Below are 20,579 nucleotides of genomic sequence, written 5' to 3' on the forward strand. Positions count from 1 at the left end.
TATGCTAGATGTCATACCCCATATAGATACCATGGAACAGTATGCTAGATGTCATACCCCATATAGATACCATGGAACAGTATGCTAGATGTCATACCCCATATAGATACCATGGAACAGTATGCTAGATGTCATACCCCATATAGATACCATGGACCAGTATGCTAGATGTCATACCCCATATAGATACCATGGAACAGTATGCTAGATGTCATACCCCATATAGATACCATGGAACAGTATGCTAGATGTCATACCCCATATAGATACCATGGAACAGTATGCTAGATGTCATACCCCATATAGATACCATGGAACAGTATGCTAGATGTCATACCCCATATAGATACCATGGAACAGTATGCTAGATGTCATACCCCATATAGATACCATGGAACAGTATGCTAGATGTCATACCCCATATAGATACCATGGAACAGTATGCTAGATGTCATACCCCATATAGATACCATGGAACAGTATGCTAGATGTCATACCCCATATAGATACCATGGAACAGTATGCTAGATGTCATACCCCATATAGATACCATGAGAGATGTAGCTGATGATCACCACTAGTAGGTCTTGGTCTGCATCCCAAATGCCACCCTATTCCCTATATAGTGCCCCCTATTGGGCTCTGGTCATTAGTAGTGCACTAGAAAGGGCTCTGGTCATTAGTAGTGCACTAGAAAGGGCTCTGGTCATTAGTAGTGCACTAGAAAGGGCTCTGGTCATTAGTAGTGCACTAGAAAGGGCTCTGGTCATTAGTAGTGCACTAGAAAGGGCTCTGGTCATTAGTAGTGCACTAGAAAGGGCTCTGGTCATTAGTAGTGCACTAGAAAGGCCCATGGCCATTAGTAGTGCAATAGAAAGGGCAATGGGTCATTAGTAGTGCACTAGAAAGGGCTCTGGGTCATTAGTAGTGCACTAGAAAGGGAATAGGGTGTCAGCTGGGAGCCACCCAGCCAGCCAGCCAGCTAGTTAGGCACCTTACAAGACAGACAGACCAGACAGACCAGACAGACCAGACAGACCAGACCAGACCAGACAGACCAGACAGACCAGACAGACCAGACCAGACAGACCAGACAGACCAGACCAGACAGACCAGACCAGACCAGACAGACCAGACAGACCAGACAGACCAGACAGACAAACCAGACCAGACCAGACCAGACCAGACCAGACAGACCAGACCAGACCAGACAGACCAGACAGACCAGACAGACCAGACAGACCAGACCAGACCAGACCAGACAGACCAGACAGACCAGACAGACCAGACCAGACAGACCAGACAGACCAGACCAGACAGACCAGACAGACCAGACAGACAGACCAGACAGACCAGACCAGACAGACCAGACAGACCAGACAGACAGACCAGACCAGACCAGACAGACCAGACAGACCAGACAGACCAGACAGACCAGACAGACAGACCAGACCAGACAGACCAGACAGACCAGACAGACAGACCAGACCAGACAGACCAGACAGACAGACCAGACAGACCAGACAGACCAGGACAGACAGACAGACCAGACAGACCAGACAGACAGACCAGACAGACAGACCAGACAGACCAGACCAGACAGACCAGACAGACCAGACCAGACACAGACCAGACAGACCAGACAGACCAGACAGACAGACCAGACAGACCAGACAGACCAACCAGACCAGACAGACCAGACAGACCAGACCAGACAGACCAGACAGACCAGACAGACCAGACAGACCAGACCAGACAGACAGACCAGACCAGGCAGACAGACCAGACAGACCAGACCAGACCAGACAGACCAGACAGACAGACCAGGCAGACCAGACAGACCAGACCAGACCAGACAGACCAGACCAGACCAGACAGACCAGACCAGACAGACCAGACAGACCAGACAGACCAGACAGACCAGACAGACCAGACCAGGCAGACAGACCAGACCAGACAGACCAGACCAGACCAGACAGACCAGACAGACCAGACCGACCAGACCAGACAGACCAGACCAGACAGACCAGACAGACCAGACCAGACAGACCAGACCAGACAGACCAGACAGACCAGACCAGACAGACCAGACCAGACAGACCAGACAGACCAGACCAGACCAGACCGACCAGACCAGACAGACCAGACAGACAGACCAGACAGACCAGACAGACCAGACCAGACAGACAGACCAGACAGACCAGACAGACAGACCAGACAGACCAGACAGACCAGACAGACCAGACCAGACCAGACAGACAGACAGACAGACCAGACAGACCAGACAGACCAGACCAGACAGACCAGACCAGACAGGACAGACCAGACAGACCAGACCAGACAGACCAGACAGACAGACCAGACAGACCGACCAGACAGACAAACCAGACAGACCAGACAGACCAGACCAGACAGACCAGACAGACCAGACAGACAGACCAGACAGACCAGACCAGACAGACCAGACAGACCAGACAGACCAGACAGACAGACCAGACAGACAAACCAGACCAGACAGACCAGACAGACAAACCAGACAGACCAGACAGACCAGACCAGACAGACCAGACAGACCAGACAGACCAGACAGACCAGACCAGACAGACAGACCAGACCAGACAGACCAGACCAGACAGACCAGACAGACCAGACAGACCAGACAGACCAGACCAGACAGACAGACCAGACCAGACAGACCAGACCAGACAGACCAGACAGACCAGACAGACCAGACAGACCAGACAGACCAGACCAGACAGACAGACCAGACAGACCAGACAGACCAGACCAGACAGACCAGACAGACCAGACCAGACAGACCAGACCAGACAGACCAGACAGACCAGACCAGACAGACCAGACCAGACCAGACAGACCAGACCAGACAGACCAGACCAGACAGACCAGACAGACCAGACAGACCAGACCAGACCAGACCAGACAGACCAGACAGACCAGACCAGACAGACCAGACAGACCAGACCAGACAGACAGACCAGACAGACCAGACAGACCAGACAGACCAGACAGACCAGACCAGACAGACCAGACAGACCAGACAGACAGACCAGACAGACCAGACCAGACAGACCAGACAGACAGACCAGACAGACCAGACAGACCAGACAGACAGACCAGACAGACCAGACAGACAGACCAGACAGACCAGACCAGACAGACCAGACAGACAGACAGACCAGACAGACCAGACCAGACAGACCAGACAGACCAGACCAGACAGACCAGACAGACCAGACAGACCAGACAGACAGACCAGACAGACAAACCAGACCAGACAGACCAGACAGACCAGACAGACCAGACAGACCAGACAGACAGACCAGACAGACCAGACAGACCAGACAGACAGACCAGACAGACCAGACAGACCAGACAGACCAGACCAGACAGACAGACCAGACAGACAGACAGACCAGACCAGACAGACCAGACAGACCAGACAGACAGACCAGACAGACCAGACAGACCAGACAGACCAGACAGACAGACCAGACAGACAAACCAGACCAGACAGACCAGACAGACAGACCAGACAGACCAGACAGACCAGACCAGACAGACAGACCAGACAGACAGACCAGACAGACCAGACCAGACCAGACAGACCAGACCAGACAGACCAGACAGACCAGACAGACCAGACAGACCAGGCAGACAGACCAGACAGACCAGACCAGACCAGACAGACCAGACAGACCAGACAGACCAGACAGACAGACCAGACAGACCAGACAGACCAGACCAGACCAGACCAGACAGACCAGACAGACAGACCAGACCAGGCAGACCAGACAGACCAGACCAGACAGACCAGACAGACCAGACCAGACCAGACAGACCAGACAGACCAGACAGACCAGACAGACCAGACCAGACAGACCAGACAGACCAGACCAGACAGACCAGACCAGACCAGACCAGACCAGACAGACCAGACCAGACAGACCAGACAGACCAGACAGACCAGACCAGACAGACCAGACAGACCAGACCAGACCAGACAGACCAGACAGACCAGACAGACCAGACCAGACAGACAGACCAGACCAGACAGACCAGACAGACCAGACAGACCAGACAGACAGACCAGACAGACCAGACCAGACAGACCAGACAGACCAGACCAGACAGACCAGACCAGACAGACCAGACAGACCAGACCAGACAGACCAGACCAGACCGACCAGACCGACCAGACCGACCAGACAGACCAGACAGACCAGACAGACAGACCAGACAGACCAGACCAGACAGACCAGACAGACCAGACAGACCAGACAGACCAGACCAGACCAGACAGACCAGACCAGACAGACCAGACCAGACAGACAGACAGACAGACCAGACAGACCAGACAGACCAGACAGGACAGACCAGACAGACCAGACAGACCAGACCAGACAGACAGACAGACCAGACAGACCAGACAGACCAGACAGACCAGACAGACCAGACAGGACAGACCAGACAGCATTACCTGAGTAGACGTGACAGGACTGTATATAGGACTGAAACACGCTCACTATGTATTGCTGAATAACTCATTTAACAAACCATAGAGTAGGTCATTAATGTGTGACAAGGAGGCATCATTACTGTCTGACTGAGGCTACACAGAGACAGGGGCTGCTCTCCCCCCTCTCTCCCTGAGCTAGGCTACGCCTTAGAGCCCATCTCCCCTCTCTCTCCCTGAGCTAGGCTACGCCTTAGAGCCCATCTCCCCCCTCTCTCCCTGAGCTAGGCTACGCCTTAGAGCCCATCTCCCCCCTCTCTCCCTGAGCTAGGCTACGCCTTAGAGCCCATCTCCCCCCTCTCTCCCTGAGCTAGGCTACGCCTTAGAGCCCATCTCCCCCCTCTCTCCCTGAGCTAGGCTACGCCTTAGAGCCCATCTCCCCCCTCTCTCCCTGAGCTAGGCTACGCCTTAGAGCCCATCTCCCCCCTCTCTCCCTGAGCTAGGCTACGCCTTAGAGCCCATCTCCCCCTCTCTCCCTGAGCTAGGCTACGCCTTAGAGCCCATCTCCCCCCTCTCTCCCTGAGCTAGGCTACGCCTTAGAGCCCATCTCCCCCCTCTCTCCCTGAGCTAGGCTACGCCTTAGAGCCCAGCTCCACCAGGCTTTCAAGGGTTCCTTAGCATTTCAATCTCAAAAAGGTAGCGCAGACAGTCATGTGATGAGAGGAAGCCTTGTGTTAGGGCTCTCTGTGGCTCTCGGAGGTATTAGGTGATATTTTCAGCCTCAGTGAACCAAGTCAAATGAATGTGTGCAGCGGTGGAATGGCGACCTCCAGCTGAACTCCCATTAGCTCCGTGCCTGTCTGAGAGTTCCGACCGAGGCTGATCAACGCTCCAGGCTAGAGACAGGCTGCGTCCCAACTCGTACCCTATTCCTTTTATTAGTGCACTACTTTTGACCAGGGCCCTAGTAGTGCACTATATAGGGAATAGGGTGCCATTTGGGATGCACCCGGAGAGACAAAGACTCAGGGGTATTGGGCCATGATGACTGGGTGTCCATCTCATCCTCCTTATAGACAGCAGACAGACAAAGAGCTGACCAGATCCCAGATACAAATATATGGAGGACATTTTACATTCCTCAGACTGTGGGAGGAAAACCTTTACTAGCAGCCAGGCCAACAAATACCTGCATTAAATTAAAACATGGCTGAGCTAAGCTGTACTGTATCAGTCTGATCCTAGCTTAAATTAAAACATGGCTGAGCTAAGCTGTACTGTATCAGTCTGATCCTAGCTTAAATTAAAACATGGCTGAGCTAAACTGTACTGTATCAGTCTGATCCTAGCTTAAATTAAAACATGGCTGAGCTAAACTGTTCTGTATCAGTCTGATCCTAGCTTAAATTAAAACATGGCTGAGCTAAGCTGTACTGTATCAGTCTGATCCTAGCTTAAATTAAAACATGGCTGAGCTAAGCTGTACTGTATCAGTCTGATCCTAGCTTAAATTAAAACATGGCTGAGCTAAGCTGTACTGTATCAGTCTGATCCTAGCTTAAATTAAAACATGGCTGAGCTAAGCTGTACTGTATCAGTCTGATCCTAGCTTAAATTAAAACATGGCTGAGCTAAGCTGTACTGTATCAGTCTGATCGTATCTTAAATTAAAACATGGCTGAGCTAAGCTGTCCTGTAGCAGTCTGACCCCTTTTTGGTAGTGGTATGAGTGACTTGGCTGTGTCCCAAATGGCTCCCTATAGAATAGTGCACCACCTCATTTAAGAAGCGCTTTCTGGAGTCTCTTGAATGCATTTCCAATGTGTCCGTTCTGTCTCCTGTATGTGTAAGTCCCTGTGCAGGCGGCCTTCACCTTCATATCCTAGTAAACCACTGGATGATTGAAGAAGAATCTAGAGAACTACATGGGAAGAATTTGTAGACTGCAAATTGACCACAAAAAGACCAAACAGATATCATATTTGACAAAAACAAATCATTTCAAACCTTGCTGTTAATCTCTATTATGCATGGGAATACTTTGGAACAGATTTCCCGAAATTAAAATCACTTGGAGCTGATTTGCTGGTGTTTTACAGTCTTGTAATGTCCAAACAGACCCCCCAGTTAGGGAACCCTGCATGAAGGCGTGAGCAGCTCAGTCCAGGCTACAGGCTCCCGTCCAAAGCAAGCATTCCTCAGTCTTAGACTCTGGGAGAGGAGATGCCAACAAGCCGCGGGCTCTGAGGAATGACATGTTAACTTGTTCTAACTATTATGCCTTATTTGTAACTAAAGCCTTGTTCCCACGGCAGGAATAAGGCTCAAATCTGTTTTGGAATACTGACTGTCCAAACAGCAAGTTACAAGTGACCCAATCAGATTTGTGCAGTCGTGTAGAGAAGTGGGTATACTCAAATTGCCAAACATTTTCCAAAACGACCCGCCCGGCGAAAGGGAAAGGTGCCCTGTGTGAAAAGCTATATGAGAAACAGTAACATACACTCTGAATGACCAAAAATGATGAATCCCATATTGGTCAGGGAGGTGAACCTGATGGTCACTCTGACAGAGCTCCAGAGTTTCTCTGTGGAGATGGGAGAACCTTCCAGAAGGACAACCATCTCTGCAGCACTCCACCAATCAGGCATTTATTGTAGAGTGGCCAGATGGAAGCCACTCTTCAGTAAAAGGCACATGACAGCCCGCTTGGAGTTTGCCAAAAGGCACCTAAAGACTCAGACCATGAGAAACAAGATTCTCTGGTCTGATGAAACCAAGATTGAACTCTTTGGCCTGAATGCCAAGCGTCACGTCTGGAGGAAACCTGGCACCATCCCTACGGTGAAGCATGGTGGTGGCAGCATCATGCTGTGGGGATGTTTTTCAGCAGCAGGGACTGGGACACTAGTCAGGATCGAGGGAAAGATGAACGGAGCAAAGTACAGAGAGATTATTGATGAAAACCTGCTCCAGAACTCAGACTGGGCTGAAGGTTCACCTTCCAACAGGACAACTACCCTAAGCACACAGCCAAGACAACACAGGAGTGGCTTCTGGACAAGTCTCTGAATGTCCTTGAGTGGCCCAGCCAGAGGCCGGACTTGAACCCGATCTAACATCTCTGGAGAGACCTGAAAATAGCTGTGCAGCAACGCTCCCCATCCAACCTGACAGAGCTTGAGAGGATCTGCAGAGAAGAATGGGAGAAAATCCCCAAATACTGGTGTGCCAAGCTTGTAGCGTCATACCCAAGAAGACTCGAGGCTGTAATCGCTGCCAAAGGTGCTTCAACAAAGTACTGAGTAAAGGGTCTGAATACTTGTGTAGTTTATTTTTATTTGTATACATTTGCTAAAATTTCTAGAAACCTGTTTTTTCTTTGTCATGATGGGGTATTGTGTGTATATTGATGAGGGGGAAAAAACAATTTAATACATTTTAGAATAAGGCTGTAACCTAAATTTTTTTTGGAAAAAGTCAAGGGGTCTGAATACTTTCCGAAGGCACTGTATGTATATGTAGTGATATAGTCACTTTACATGGGCTCAGCAGGCTACTATAGTCCTATATGTAGTGATATAGTCACTTTACATGGGCTCAGCAGGCTACTATAGTCCTATATGTAGTGATATAGTCACTTTACATGGGCTCAGCAGGCTACTATAGTCCTATATGTAGTGATATAGTCACTTTACATGGGCTCAGCCGGCTACTATAGTCCTATATGTAGTGATATAGTCACTTTACATGGGCTCAGCAGGCTACTATAGTCCTATATGTAGTGATATAGTCACTTTACATGGGCTCAGCCGGCTACTATAGTCCTATATGTAGTGATATAGTCACTTTACATGGGCTCAGCAGGCTACTATAGTCCTATGTGTAGTGATATAGTCACTTTACATGGGCTCAGCAGGCTACTATAGTCCTATATGTAGTGATAGTCACTTTACATGGGCTCAGCAGGCTACTATAGTCCTATATGTAGTGATATAGTCACTTTACATGGGCTCAGCAGGCTACTATAGTCCTATATGTAGTGATATAGTCACTTTACATGGGCTCAGCAGGCTACTATAGTCCTATATGTAGTGATATAGTCACTTTACATGGGCTCAGCAGGCTACTATAGTCCTATATGTAGTGATATAGTCACTTTACATGGGCTCAGCAGTCTACTATAGTCCTATATGTAGTGATATAGTCACTTTACATGGGCTCAGCAGTCTACTATAGTCCTATATGTAGTGATATAGTCACTTTACATGGGCTCAGCAGTCTACTATAGTCCTATATGTAGTGATATAGTCAGTTTACATGGGCTCAGCAGGCTACTATAGTCCTATATGTAGTGATATAGTCACTTTACATGGGCTCAGCCGGCTACTATAGTCCTATATGTAGTGATATAGTCACTTTACATGGGCTCAGCAGGCTACTATAGTCCTATATGTAGTGATATAGTCACTTTACATGGGCTCAGCAGGCTACTATAGTCCTATGTGTAGTGATATAGTCACTTTACATGGGCTCAGCAGGCTACTATAGTCCTATATGTAGTGATATAGTCACTTTACATGGGCTCAGCAGGCTACTATAGTCCTATATGTAGTGATATAGTCACTTTACATGGGCTCAGCAGGCTACTATAGTCCTATATGTAGTGATATAGTCACTTTACATGGGCTCAGCACTCTACTATAGTCCTATATGTAGTGATATAGTCACTTTACATGGGCTCAGCAGTCTACTATAGTCCTATATGTAGTGATATAGTCACTTTACATGGGCTCAGCACTCTACTATAGTCCTATATGTAGTGATATAGTCACTTTACATGGGCTCAGCACTCTACTATAGTCCTATATGTAGTGATATAGTCACTTTACATGGGCTCAGCACTCTACTATAGTCCTATATGTAGTGATATAGTCACTTTACATGGGCTCAGCAGGCTACTATAGTCCTATATGTAGTGATATAGTCACTTTACATGGGCTCAGCAGTCTACTATAGTCCTATATGTAGTGATATAGTCACTTTACATGGGCTCAGCAGGCTACTATAGTCCTATATGTAGTGATATAGTCACTTTACATGGGCTCAGCACTCTACTATAGTCCTATATGTAGTGATATAGTCACTTTACATGGGCTCAGCACTCTACTATAGTCCTATATGTAGTGATATAGTCACTTTACATGGGCTCAGCAGGCTACTATAGTCCTATATGTGTGTAGTGATATAAGCAGATGTATAAAGACTTTTCATATTTACTTCAGAGCAAACAAGCAACTATAAAAAGAGCAACAACAAAGCGTGATTTGTCCAGGCTATTTTCAGGGGAGGTTTCTCAATTACTAGTCTGCCGTTTACTGTGCATTTAAAAAGACAAGCGTAACCCCAGTAATGACATGTTCTGAAATGGCTTGGTGGTAAAATGCTCTGTACTCAGTGTTCTACAACCAACCCAGCCAGTTAAAGTCTGACTCGAGGGTTTACTGAAATTAACTTTCAATCTGAACACTCATCATTCCAGGAAAACGGCCCAGTTACTTCCGTGAATGACAAGTCTTATGTAGGCCCTACACTCTTTACTTGTACATTTAGTATCTAGAAAGTGAAAGACTTGATGATAACAGAACGTCCTAACACTTTGAGAGTGTGACCCTCATGGGTGAGATGGAGGAGGAGAGAGAGGGCTGAGGAGAGAGGGAGAGTAGCAGGGTGAGATGGAGGAGGAGAGAGAGGGCTGAGGAGAGAGGGAGAGTAGCAGGGTGAGATGGAGGAGGAGAGAGAGGGCTGAGGAGAGAGGGAGAGTAGCATGGTGAGATGGAGGAGGAGAGAGGGAGAGTAGCATGGTGAGATGGAGGAGGAGAGAGGGGGCTGAGGAGAGAGGGAGAGTAGCAGGGTGAGATGGAGGAGGAGAGAGGGAGAGTAGCATGGTGAGATGGAGGAGGAGAGAGGGGGCTGAGGAGAGAGGGAGAGTAGCATGGTGAGATGGAGGAGGAGAGGGCTGAGGAGAGAGGGAGAGTAGCAGGGTGAGATGGAGGAGGAGAGAGGGGGCTGAGGAGAGAGGGAGAGTAGCATGGTGAGATGGAGGAGAGAGAGAGGGCTGAGGAGAGCGGGAGAGTAGCAGGGTGAGATGGAGGAGGAGAGAGGGGGCTGAGGAGAGAGGGAGAGTAGCATGGTGAGATGGAGGAGGAGAGAGAGGGCTGAGGAGAGAGGGAGAGTAGCAGGGTGAGATGGAGGAGGAGAGAGGGAGAGTAGCATGGTGAGATGGAGGAGGAGAGAGGGGGCTGAGGAGAGAGGGAGAGTAGCAGGGTGAGATGGAGGAGGAGAGAGGGAGAGTAGCATGGTGAGATGGAGGAGGAGAGAGAGGGCTGAGGAGAGAGGGAGAGTAGCAGGGTGAGATGGAGAGAGGGAGAGTGGAGGAGGAGAGAGAGAGGGCTGAGGAGAGAGGGAGAGTAGCAGGGTGAGATGGAGGAGGAGAGAGGGGGCTGAGGAGAGAGGGAGAGTAGCATGGTGAGATGGAGGAGGAGAGAGGGGGCTGAGGAGAGAGGGAGAGTAGCATGGTGAGATGGAGGAGGAGAGAGAGGGCTGAGGAGAGAGGGAGAGTAGCATGGTGAGATGGAGGAGGAGAGAGAGGGAGAGTAGCATGGTGAGATGGAGGAGGAGAGAGAGGGAGAGGGCTGAGGAGAGAGGGAGAGTAGCAGGGTGAGATGGAGGAGGAGAGAGAGGGAGAGTAGCATGGTGAGATGGAGGAGGAGAGAGGGGGCTGAGGAGAGAGGGAGAGTAGCATGGTGAGATGGAGGAGGAGAGAGAGGGCTGAGGAGAGAGGGAGAGTAGCAGGGTGAGATGGAGGAGAGAGAGAGGGCTGAGGAGAGAGGGAGAGTAGCAGGGTGAGATGGAGGAGGAGAGAGAGGGCTGAGGAGAGAGGGAGAGTAGCATGGTGAGATGGAGGAGGAGAGAGAGGGCTGAGGAGAGAGGGAGAGTAGCATGGTGAGATGGAGGAGGAGAGAGAGGGCTGAGGAGAGAGGGAGAGTAGCAGGGTGAGATGGAGGAGGAGAGAGAGAGGGCTGAGGAGAGAGGGAGAGTAGCATGGTGAGATGGAGGAGGAGAGAGGGGGCTGAGGAGAGAGGGAGAGTAGCAGGGTGAGATGGAGGAGGAGAGAGGGGGCTGAGGAGAGAGGGAGAGTAGCATGGTGAGATGGAGGAGGAGAGAGGGGGCTGAGGAGAGAGGGAGAGTAGCAGGGTGAGATGGAGGAGGAGAGAGGGCTGAGGAGAGAGGGAGAGTAGCAGGGTGAGATGGAGGAGGAGAGAGGGGGCTGAGGAGAGAGGGAGAGTAGCATGGTGAGATGGAGGAGGAGAGAGAGGGAGAGGGCTGAGGAGAGAGGGAGAGTAGCAGGGTGAGATGGAGGAGGAGAGAGAGAGGGCTGAGGAGAGAGGGAGAGTAGCATGGTGAGATGGAGGAGGAGAGAGGGCTGAGGAGAGAGGGAGAGTAGCAGGGTGAGATGGAGGAGGAGAGAGAGGGCTGAGGAGAGAGGGAGAGTAGCATGGTGAGATGGAGGAGGAGAGAGAGGGCTGAGGAGAGAGGGAGAGTAGCATGGTGAGATGGAGGAGGAGAGAGGGGGCTGAGGAGAGAGGGAGAGTAGCAGGGTGAGATGGAGGAGGAGAGAGAGAGGGCTGAGGAGAGAGGGAGAGTAGCATGGTGAGATGGAGGAGGAGAGAGGGGGCTGAGGAGAGAGGGAGAGTAGCATGGTGAGATGGAGGAGGAGAGAGGGGGCTGAGGAGAGAGGGAGAGTAGCATGGTGAGATGGAGGAGGAGAGAGGGGGCTGAGGAGAGAGGGAGAGTAGCAGGGTGAGATGGAGGAGGAGAGAGGGCTGAGGAGAGAGGGAGAGTAGCAGGGTGAGATGGAGGAGGAGAGAGAGGGCTGAGGAGAGAGGGAGAGTAGCATGGTGAGATGGAGGAGGAGAGAGGGGGCTGAGGAGAGAGGGAGAGTAGCAGGGTGACATGGAGGAGGAGAGAGAGGGCTGAGGAGAGAGGGAGAGTAGCAGGGTGAGATGGAGGAGGAGAGAGGGCTGAGGAGAGAGGGGGAGTAGCATGGTGAGATGGAGGAGGAGAGAGGGGGCTGAGGAGAGAGGGAGAGTAGCATGGTGAGATGGAGGAGGAGAGAGAGGGAGAGGGCTGAGGAGAGAGGGAGAGTAGCAGGGTGAGATGGAGGAGGAGAGAGAGAGGGCTGAGGAGAGAGGGAGAGTAGCATGGTGAGATGGAGGAGGAGAGAGGGCTGAGGAGAGAGGGAGAGTAGCAGGGTGAGATGGAGGAGGAGAGAGAGGGCTGAGGAGAGAGGGAGAGTAGCATGGTGAGATGGAGGAGGAGAGAGGGAGAGTAGCATGGTGAGATGGAGGAGGAGAGAGGGAGAGTAGCATGGTGAGATGGAGGAGGAGGAGAGAGGGCTGAGGAGAGAGGGAGAGTAGCATGGTGAGATGGAGGAGGAGAGAGGGAGAGTAGCATGGTGAGATGGAGGAGGAGAGAGGGAGAGTAGCATGGTGAGATGGAGGAGGAGGAGAGAGGGCTGAGGAGAGAGGGAGAGTAGCATGGTGAGATGGAGGAGGAGAGAGGGAGAGTAGCATGGTGAGATGGAGGAGGAGGAGAGAGGGCTGAGGAGAGAGGGAGAGTAGCATGGTGAGATGGAGGAGGAGAGAGGGAGAGTAGCAGGGTGAGATGGAGGAGGAGAGAGGGGGCTGAGGAGAGAGGGAGAGTAGCAGGGTGAGATGGAGGAGGAGAGAGGGGGCTGAGGAGAGAGGGAGAGTAGCAGGGTGAGATGGAGGAGGAGAGAGGGGGCTGAGGAGAGAGGGAGAGTAGCATGGTGAGATGGAGGAGGAGAGAGGGCTGAGGAGAGAGGGAGAGTAGCATGGTGAGATGGAGGAGGAGAGAGGGGCTGAGGAGAGAGGGAGAGTAGCATGGTGAGATGGAGGAGGAGAGAGGGCTGAGGAGAGAGGGAGAGTAGCATGGTGAGATGGAGGAGGAGAGAGGGGGCTGAGGAGAGAGGGAGAGTAGCATGGTGAGATGGAGGAGGAGAGAGAGGGCTGAGGAGAGAGGGAGAGTAGCATGGTGAGATGGAGGAGGAGAGAGAGGGAGAGTAGCATGGTGAGATGGAGGAGGAGAGAGGGAGAGTAGCATGGTGAGATGGAGGAGGAGAGAGAGGGCTGAGGAGAGAGGGAGAGTAGCATGGTGAGATGGAGGAGGAGAGAGGGCTGAGGAGAGAGGGAGAGTAGCATGGTGAGATGGAGGAGGAGAGAGGGCTGAGGAGAGAGGGGGAGTAGCATGGTGAGATGGAGGAGGAGAGAGGGGGCTGAGGAGAGAGGGAGAGTAGCATGGTGAGATGGAGGAGGAGAGAGAGGGAGAGGGCTGAGGAGAGAGGGAGAGTAGCAGGGTGAGATGGAGGAGAGAGAGAGGGGGCTGAGGAGAGAGGGAGAGTAGCATGGTGAGATGGAGGAGGAGAGGGCTGAGGAGAGAGGGAGAGTAGCAGGGTGAGATGGAGGAGGAGAGAGAGGGCTGAGGAGAGAGGGAGAGTAGCATGGTGAGATGGAGGAGGAGAGAGGGAGAGTAGCATGGTGAGATGGAGGAGGAGGAGAGAGGGCTGAGGAGAGAGGGAGAGTAGCATGGTGAGATGGAGGAGGAGAGAGGGCTGAGGAGAGAGGGAGAGTAGCATGGTGAGATGGAGGAGGAGAGAGGGCTGAGAGGAGACTGAGGATATTCTCGAAACTAATCTCTCCTAAACCTGTTGGCCACATGCTCAATTTAGCATTCCTGTAAGGCACCTGCTGGGATCATTCTAGTAAGGGCAGGAGCCCAGCCTTTACAGTGTCCTGCTGCAAGTCTCCACAGATAGATAGCGAGCATGTCACTGTGTTTGATCCAGTCATAGGCAGTTAACTCCCATTCACATGCCTGGACTTGTTCTCAATACCTTCAGACCAGACATGGAGTACCGGTAAGTGGCATGGGGTTCACCCAATGAATCATAAATACACTAGATCCCTGTGTTGAAGTCCCCATGCCCCCATCTTGGCACTCCCCCACCATTGGAAACATCTTTTGGAAGCTTTAGAAAATGCATCCGTTTATCACATGTATTCTATTGCAGACACCTTTAATACACACTAGTATGATGAAATCAATGATGTGGAAATAAGGGTTTTTGTACTTACATATTCCTTGACGTTTTTGGTTTTCACTGCTTTGTAGGAATAGTATGCAGGATACAGAGTCCCGAAGACGAGCCTGTGTGGAGAGACCAGAGAAATATGAAACTATCAGCGTCAAGGCAAAGGGTTTTCCACCAAGAGCACATAAAGGAGACAACTTCAGCTCAACTAAAGAAGCAACAAGCCAGCTCCATATCACAGCCTGCAACGTGTTGCTGTGTTGAACCAGCCTCCCACATCTAGCCTAGTGGCAGGAGGATAAACTAACACTCCCTACACATGGGGGAAGCTGACCCGGTCTCACAACATATACATTTCATCCAACATGTGCTCTTCATTTACATCCTGGGACCCAAGCTTGTCTGGGAGGGGGCATTGGGTTCAGTGGGGACTCCGGGAGAGAACACAACCCAGCACGTCCCAGTGAGAGGATGGGAGAGAACCCAACCCAGCACGTCCCAGTGAGAGGATGACCCAGAACCCAACCCAGCACATCCCAGTGAGAGGATGACCCAGAACACAACCCAGCACGTCCCAGTGAGAGGATGACCCAGAACACAACCCAGCACGTCCCAGTGAGAGGATGACCCAGAACACAACCCAGCACGTCCCAGTGAGAGGATGACCCAGAACACAACCCAGCACGTCCCAGTGAGAGGATGACCCAGAACACAACCCAGCACGTCCCAGTGAGAGGATGACCCAGAACACAACCCAGCACGTCCCAGTGAGAGGATGACCCAGAACACAACCCAGCACGTCCCAGTGAGAGGATGACCCAGAACACAACCCAGCACGTCCCAGTGAGAGGATGACCCAGAACACAACCCAGCACGTCCCAGTGAGAGGATGACCCAGAACACAACCCAGCACGTCCCAGTGAGAGGATGACCCAGAACACAACCCAGCACGTCCCAGTGAGAGGATGACCCAGAACACAACCCAGCGCGTCCCAGTGAGAGGATGACCCAGAACACAACCCAGCACGTCCCAGTGAGAGGATGACCCAGAACACAACCCAGCACGTCCCAGTGAGAGGATGACCCAGACCAGAACACGTCCCAGTGAAAGGATGACCCATACCAGACGTACTACATCAGGCTATGGTTCTTATATTTTTGTTCAGTATATAGTTAACTTCTACTGGAAACAAGGCTAACATTTTAATTTGAGTCAGGATAATGACCAGGACAGATCTGGATCTAAATGTCTTGTCATTTTAACCATAAAAGATGGCTGAAAGGAACACAAAATTGTGCTTTAGCAACAGATCTGTATTTCCACAGGGGAAAGAAATCAGCCCTTTACCCTGTAGCTGAAACCAGATGTTGGAGTTGATCTCTGCCTGGATCTTAAAATCTTCCCCTCTAGCTCTCTAGCCCAGTAACTCTACATCTGGCTCTCTCCCAGGCATTGTGCATGCTAGGAGCTGTGTACAGTCAGAATTATTATTTTTTTAACCAGGAAACTGGGAAAGTTAACCTGAAACAGAATGTCAAGGCTTGTGTGCGGGTATATTTTTTCAGCTGCGTGCTGCTAGTGAGGCCCCATTTCACAAAATTGTTTCAAGAAGCCTCTCTGCAGGCTCCGTCTCCTTCATGTTCAGGGTTTATGGAGAAATATGCCTCCTCCCCAGTGTGAAAATACTGCAGCCTGCCCGAGCAGGAAATTGTCTATTTCTGCAGGCCAGGTAAACAATGACTGGTAACGCTTTATTTGGATCGTCTGTAGAGCATCTACAGATGGACTATCATAATAATAATAATAATAAAGCCATTTAGCAGACGCTTTTGTCCAAAGCGACTTACAGTCATGCGTGCATAAATGTTTTGTGTATGGGTGGTCCCGGGGATCGAACCCACTACCCTGGCGTTACAAGCGCCATGCTCTACCAGCTGAGCTACAGAGGACCACTATCAGTAGCATTTCAACTTACTATCTATTAACACTAGCTCCAACCCTAACCCTAACCCCAACCCTAACCCCAACCCCAACCCTAACCCTAACCCTAACCCTAACCCCAACCCTAACCCTAACCCTAACCCCAACCCTAACCCTAACCCCAACCCCAACCCTAACCCTAACACTAACCCTAACCCTAACCCTAACCCCAACCCTAACCCTAACACTAACCCTAACACTAACCCTAACCCCAACCCTAACACTAACCCTAACCCCAACCCTAACCCTAACCCTAACCTTAACATTAACCCTCCCGCTAACCCTTATTATAAACCTAACCATAACAAGCAGTTGCTTTATCAACAGGTAGTTTGTTGATAGTATGACCATCTTTAAGCATCTACAGATGGGAAATGCAGACTATCCAAATAAAGCGTGACCCAATGAATGTGTCCCAGACACCTGACAGTGTGGAGCCAGGACAACAACCTCTCCTTCAACGTCAGCAAGACAAAAAGGAGCTGATCGTGGACTACAGGAAACGGAGGGCCGAGCACGCCCCCCCCATTCACATCGACGGGGCTGTAGTGGAGCGGGTCGAGAGCGTCAAGTTCCTCGGTGTCCACATCGCTAAGAATCTATCATGGTCCAAACACACCAACACAGTCGTGAAGATGGTACCGTCAGATCCTCAAAGTTGTTCAGGCGCTACAGAGGGTAGTGCCCAGTACATCCCTGGGGCCGAGCTCCCTGCCATCCAGGACCTCTACACCAGGCATTGTTTTAACTGACCAGGTCTCCCCCTTTCCCTTCCCAGAAGACTGAGGAATACTTTCTTTTTTCACTATTCAACTATCTGCATTTACACTAACTTTGACTCATCACATACGCTGCTACTGTTTACTGTCTGTCACTTTATCCCTAGTTACACAGGAAGCGGCACAGGTCCTAATCCAGGCACTTGCCATCTCCCGTCTGGATTACTGCAACTCGCTGTTGGCTGGGCTCCCTGCCTGTGCCATTAAACCCCTACAACTCATCCAGAATGCCGCAGCCCGTCTGGTGTTCAACCTTCCCAAGTTCTCTCACGTCACCTCACTCCTCCGCACACTCCACTGGCTTCCAGTTGAGGCTCGCATCTACTACAAGACCATGGTGCTTGCCTACGGAGCTGTGAGGGGAACGGCACCTCCTTACCTTCAGGCTCTGATCAGACCCTACACCCAAACGAGGGCACTATGTTCACCCACCTCTGGCCTGCTAGCCCCCCTACCTCTGCGGAAGCACAGTTCCCGCTCAGCCCAGTCAAAACTGTTCGCTGCTCTGGCACCCCAATGGTGGAACAAGCTCCCTCACGACGCCAGGACAGCGGAGTCACTCACCACCTTCCGGAGACACTTGAAACCCCACCTCTTTAAAAGGAATACCTGGAATAGGATCAAGTAATCCTTCTACACCCCCCCCCCCCCCCCCCCATAAAAACGTTTTTTTTTTAAAGAGGTTGTCCCACTTGCTATCATAAGTTGAACACACCAACTTGTAAGTCGCTCTGGATAAGAGCGTCTGCTAAATGATGTAAATGTAGTTATATGTACATATCTACCTCATATCTACCTGGTACCCCTGCACATTGACTCAGTACTGGTACTTCCTGTATATAGCTGTCACGAGAATTTCTCTCTCTAATTAATCAAACTTAATGCTCTGAATAATTCCCAGAGGGTGTAAATTATCTGGTTTAATCATGAATTAAACAAAGGTCCGCAACCAGCAAGAATGATCTGTATTTTTATTCATGGAGAGCTCTGGCGCCAAAAAATACATACACAGCCTTTATACCCCCTGACACACAAAGGCACTTTGCTCCGCCCACCTTTAAACAGCTTCTCAGTCCCCTTCACCCTGGAATGCTTTCTCAGCATTTTCGAACTACTCCCCCTCTGTTAGTGGGTTGACACTACATTATAACTAACACCGTTCACACATTTATACTGTATTTGGGGTGAAATCCTTTAGTCATTATTCTTAAAATACAAATTAATCTATCAATAGCCATGTTATTACCTGGTACCCCTGCACATCCACTCAGTACTGGTACCTTGTATATAGCAAAGTTATCGTTTCTCATTGTGTATTTATTATTAAGTATTTTACTTATCTATTGTATCTCGATTGTCTTTCTCTCTGCGTTGTTGGGAAGGGGCCGTAAGTAAGCATTTCACTGTTAGTCTACACCGGTTGTTTACGAAGCATGTGCCAAATAAAAATAGATTTGATCAATTCCAAACAAGAAATTGCCTCAGAGTATCCTTGAGAGTATAGCTAACCTACTGCCACCTGGGGGTATGGAGGGTGATGGTCTGGTAGTGATGTCTAAACTAAATGCACTCTGAACAGACATTTCCTTACACTATCTAATACAGTTGAATATGCTGTAGGTATCCTATTGATATCCTACCGGCAGCTTCTGTTCAAAGGGGAAAAACACTTGGTGACGTGTAATAATATGAATGCTTATTTTGGTGAATGCTTTATAAAATTAGCTTAAAACATGGTGAATAAGTCGTTGCCAGCATTGCTCTCCAGTAGGAAGGAATGTTAGTATTTTCTTCCCAGTGTATATCTACTTGTATGGTGTGTCTCCTGCCTGCTGTCTGTGTTGTGGGTGGGGCTAGACACCTGCTGTCTGTGTTGTGGGTGGAGCTAGACACCTGCTGTCTGTGTTGTGGGTGGAGCTAGATGCCTGCTGTCTGTGTTGTGGGTGGGGCTAGACACCTGCTGACTGTGTTGTGGGTGGGGCTAGACACCTGCTGTCTGTGTTGTGGGTGGAGCTAGATGCCTGCTGTCTGTGTTGTGGGTGGAGCTAGATGCCTGCTGTCTGTGTTGTGGGTGGAGCTAGATGCCTGCTGTCTGTGTTGTGGGTGGAGCTAGATGCCTGCTGTCTGTTGTGGGTGGAGCTAGATGCCTGCTGTCTGTTGTGGGTGGAGCTAGATGCCTGCTGTCTGTGTTGTGGGTGGAGCTAGATGCCTGCTGTCTGTTGTGGGTGGAGCTAGATGCCTGCTGTCTGTGTTGTGGGTGGAGCTAGATGCCTGCTGTCTGTGTTGTGGGTGGAGCTAGATGCCTGCTGTCTGTTGTGGGTGGAGCTAGATGCCTGCTGTCTGTGTTGTGGGTGGAGCTAGATGCCTGCTGTCTGTTGTGGGTGGAGCTAGATGCCTGCTGTCTGTTGTGGGTGGAGCTAGATGCCTGCTGTCTGTGTTGTGGGTGGAGCTAGATGCCTGCTGTCTGTGTTGTGGGTGGAGCTAGATGCCTGCTGTCTGTGTTGTGGGTGGAGCTAGATGCCTGCTGTCTGTGTTGTGGGTGGAGCTAGATGCCTGCTGTCTGTGTTGTGGGTGGAGCTAGATGCCTGCTGTCTGTGTTGTGGGTGGAGCTAGATGCCTGCTGTCTGTGTTGTGGGTGGAGCTAGATGCAGACCTCCATTAATACAACAAGTAGCAGTTACAGCCTTCCTTAGGTCCCTGTTGGAGGAAGGCTGGAGAAAGGAATGTCTGACTACAGCCAACCAGGACTATTCTTAGAGACCCTGTATAGCTCCTCTGCTGTTTCTATGGCAACGGCTAAATAAACGGCCTGTCATGGTGGAGGCGAGTGAGGTAGATCCCTGGACAGAGGCCATGAAACAGAAAACGAACAGGGAGAGATTTTCACCCTTATACGCTCAGTTTATTAGGTACCCCCACCAAGTACCGGGTTGGACCCCCCCTTTGCCTCCAGAACAGTGTGAATTCTTCAGGGAATCAATTTTCTCAATTTGTATCAAGGGACCGAACGTGTTCCAGGAAAACATTCCCCAGACTAATACACCACCAGCCTGTACCGTTGACACCAGGCAGTATGGGGCTATGGACTCATGCTGCTTACACCAAATCCTGACTGCCATCAGCATGGCGCAACAGGAACCGGGACTGGCCGGACCAGGCAATGTTTTTCCA

At 50.6% G+C, this 20,579-nt stretch overlaps 1 protein-coding gene across 4 annotated transcripts in view; it reads right to left on the reverse strand.

Moving 5' to 3' along the window:
• Positions 1 to 20,579, reverse strand: part of LOC311124640 (receptor expression-enhancing protein 3-like) — a 51,583-nt gene that overhangs the window by 21,396 nt on the left and 9,608 nt on the right. For all 4 annotated transcript variants that reach the window (XR_014612781.1, XR_014612782.1, XR_014612783.1 and 1 more), the window contains exon 2: positions 14,692 to 14,764. Coding sequence is in view for 1 of the 4 variants with exons in the window: in XM_084198752.1 (XP_084054878.1) it covers positions 14,692 to 14,764 (73 nt within the window). In the remaining 3 variants the exon portion in view is untranslated. The remainder of the gene's footprint in view (positions 1 to 14,691; positions 14,765 to 20,579) is intronic.

Source organism: Coregonus lavaretus (assembly GCF_964263955.1).
Source record: "Coregonus lavaretus genome assembly, contig: HAP1_SCAFFOLD_451, whole genome shotgun sequence".
Lineage (NCBI taxonomy): Eukaryota > Metazoa > Chordata > Actinopteri > Salmoniformes > Salmonidae > Coregonus > Coregonus lavaretus.